The following is a 3,062-nucleotide window of genomic DNA, read 5'->3' on the forward strand; positions in this document are numbered from 1 at the left end:
TGTCTATTAGTGTGGGTGTGCGCGTCATAGTGTGTGTGTGTGTGTGTGTTCAAGCATACGCACATACATACATATATATAAATGCATCATATCTATTACATATACATATGATATTAATACATATAGTCATATGATCTACATACATATGTGCATAAACGACATGGGTACTTAAATAAATTTATACAAATGACATTCACATATTTTTTTCCGCATTTGCTATAGTTGCCAGGGGTCGTTAGTGCGAATATTCATCCTTCCGGATGTCCTTTGTATCTTCAACCACTCGCATTCTTCCTTCGTACTCACATAATTGCACTTGGTAAATGTGCATAAAGGACTGTGACTTCCCTTCTGCCGAGACTATGATAGCCCGATCACGGTTTTATTGAGACTGGGGGTGAATTTCATCTATGATACAACCTCTCGTTGAAATACAAATGTTTTTTTTTGTTTTTTTCCTGACATTCTGACTAATAATTTGCTTCAGGAGCACAATTTTGCTAATATATATGTATGTAGTCAAGTACGTGGTTATGTGATCCAAGGAGCGGACTCATCACCATGGTGAGGGTGTCGCTTTATATCGCTCTCCTGAATGCGTGTGATTTATCCACCATACATATCGTATATATTTCAATCTCTTGATATAGCTGTACGTTTTCGTAATAGAGATGTGAGCTCAAAGAAAGACTAAAATGGGGGTGAGGATGACCTAAGTTACCTCATCCTTTTGAGATGTAAGTAACCCCTTATCTCAAGAAATTTGCCAAAGTCGAAAGTCTTCTTGTCTGACCTTCCATCATACTCCTCATTTCTTCTTTTCATTTCTTACATCTCCATGACATCTCAACAGAACCACCTCTCTCATGTCATCGTTCTTTTTTCACTTCATTTTCGTTCTGGTCTCTAGTTGGTATCTAAAAGACCAACTAAATATAATACAACTCCTTCCATTCTTCATTTAAGTGCAATATTAGCATCTATTGTACTCTTTTAAGACAGGCAACTTATCTGCGCCTCAAGTCTTAATCTGGTCTTAAGTATTCTCTCACATCGATGCATAGACACTAGAACCTTGCACCCCCATTCTGTTAGTATGTTCTCTCTCCCTCTCTCCCTTTCGTAATTGTGAGGTTGAAGAGACAGAAAAAGAAAGAGAGTGGGGGGGAGAGGGAAAGAGGGAAAGAGAGAGAAAGATATTGAGGGATATAGAAAGAGCGACAGAGATATAGATAGATAGAGAGAGAGAAAGTGAGAAAGAGAGAGAAAGAAAGAGAGAGAGAGAGAGAGAGAGAGAGAGAGAGAGAGAGAGAGAGAGAGAGAGAGAGAGAGAGAGAGAGAGAGAGAGAGAGAGAGAGAGAGAGAGAGAGAGAGAGAGAGAGAGAGGGAGGGAGAGTCAGAGAGAGAGAGAGAGATAGTGAGTAAGTGAGAGTCAGAGAGAGAGAGTGATTGAGTGAGAGTTAGAGAGAAATAAAGAATCAGAGAGAAAGAGAGAGAGAGAGAGAGAGAGAGAGAATAAGAGAGAGAAATTTAAATTCAGATAAGAGAGAGAGAGGGAAAGGAAGTGAGTGAGAGTCAGAGAGAGAGAAAAAAGAGAGAGAGAGAGAGAAAGAGAGAGAGAGAGAGAGAGAGAGAGAGAGAGAGAGAGAGAGAGAGAGAGAGAGAGAGTGGAGAGAGAGAGAGAGAGAGAGAGAGAGAGCAAGAGAAAGGAAGATCTAGGGAGACAGAGAGAGAGAGAGAGAGAAAGAGAGAGAGATGGAGGGAGAGAGGAAGAGCGAGCGAGAGAGAGAGAGAGAGAGATAACAGATATATAGATAGAGAGAGAAAGAGAGAGAGATGGAGGGAGAGAGGAAGAGCGAGCGAGAGAGATAATAGATAGATAGAGAGAGAGAAAGAGAGAAGAGAAAGGGAGAGAGAAAGGAACGAAAGAAATCTGAAATCTTTGATAAAGTGCCCTCAACTTATCTGAGCCAAACTGACGTTGTCATGTTGTGTCACAAAACAGCCTACACAAACGCGTACAGTACATATGTAAATGTGTGTTTTTATGTATCGTATCTATATCTGTACATAGAAGTGCATGTGTAAGTGTACGTGTGTAAGCACGTGTGTATACTCATGCACGTGTGTATGTTGATGTATATATGTAAGTGGTAGTTTATATAAACGCATACACAACTATGCTACCGATTCTCAGATAAATCACAAACGCAATAGCTGAATACCATCAGTCTAATTCAAAGAAATTAATCTGAGGGAAAAACGCACTGCGTACTGTATAGTTATGATGCTCAGGGTCATCTCTTTTGATGCTCAGTGTCGCTTCTTCCCCTGTACAGTGTCGTTCCTAAGCTGTCCTGCCATTCGTTGTGTTCAGCATCCTGCCATACCCTGTGATCAGCATCCAACCTCAGTAAGTGTGGTATCCTGCTTTCTCGTGTCATATTTCCTTTCTGTATAATGGAATAATGATGTCAATGATATTACTGATTAAGATAATTATGATGATTGGAATAATGATGATAGTAATAATGATGATGATAATGATAATAGCAATGCCTTCTTTTTAACAGGTGTAACGCCCTTTTCCAAAACATGTTCCGTTTTCTTCTCACTCTTCTGTTTTGGGATCGTGGTAAGTCATGTTAAATAGTCTATGTGTGTTCTATGAGTGAGTGAATGAGCTAAAATTACCCATACCTTAAGAAAATTTTCCTCCAGCATGTAAATAACAATATATAGAAATACAAATTCTACCTCCCTGACCGAGACTCGATCCCGGGTCGTCAGAGTGACAATCCCGGCTACTAACCCAATAGACCACGCGACCCACTAAAAGAATTGTCTAACCAGATGTCTTACAACCATCATGGAAATTACCTATATACTCTTAGCAGAGCAGTGATAGCGAGGTTTTATAAACAATTCCCGGCAGCAATGAATTAGAAATTCAAGTCACAAATCAGGTTACCGAGGTTATATCTATTATATACCGCGGTTATTGCATTCTACTATCTTTCTAACAATGTATATATATATATATGTAAAAATATATATATATA

At 39.3% G+C, this 3,062-nt stretch overlaps 1 protein-coding gene across 1 annotated transcript in view; it reads left to right on the forward strand.

Annotated features, from left to right (window-relative positions):
• The first annotated feature begins 2,290 nt into the window (after window positions 1-2,290).
• LOC122267870 (uncharacterized) overlaps window positions 2,291-3,062 on the forward strand; it is a 15,282-nt gene continuing 14,510 nt past the window's right edge. Inside the window, exons 1-2 of the mRNA XM_086543454.1 lie at window positions 2,291-2,413; window positions 2,574-2,635. Of these exons, the coding sequence (XP_086399580.1) occupies window positions 2,596-2,635 (40 nt within the window). The 5' untranslated portion in view covers window positions 2,291-2,413; window positions 2,574-2,595. The remainder of the gene's footprint in view (window positions 2,414-2,573; window positions 2,636-3,062) is intronic.

The sequence above is a fragment of the Penaeus japonicus genome, unplaced genomic scaffold (genome assembly GCF_977035675.1).
Source record: "Penaeus japonicus unplaced genomic scaffold, GWHDUDI00000001_assembly GWHDUDI00000013, whole genome shotgun sequence".
Taxonomy (NCBI): Eukaryota; Metazoa; Arthropoda; class Malacostraca; order Decapoda; family Penaeidae; genus Penaeus; species Penaeus japonicus.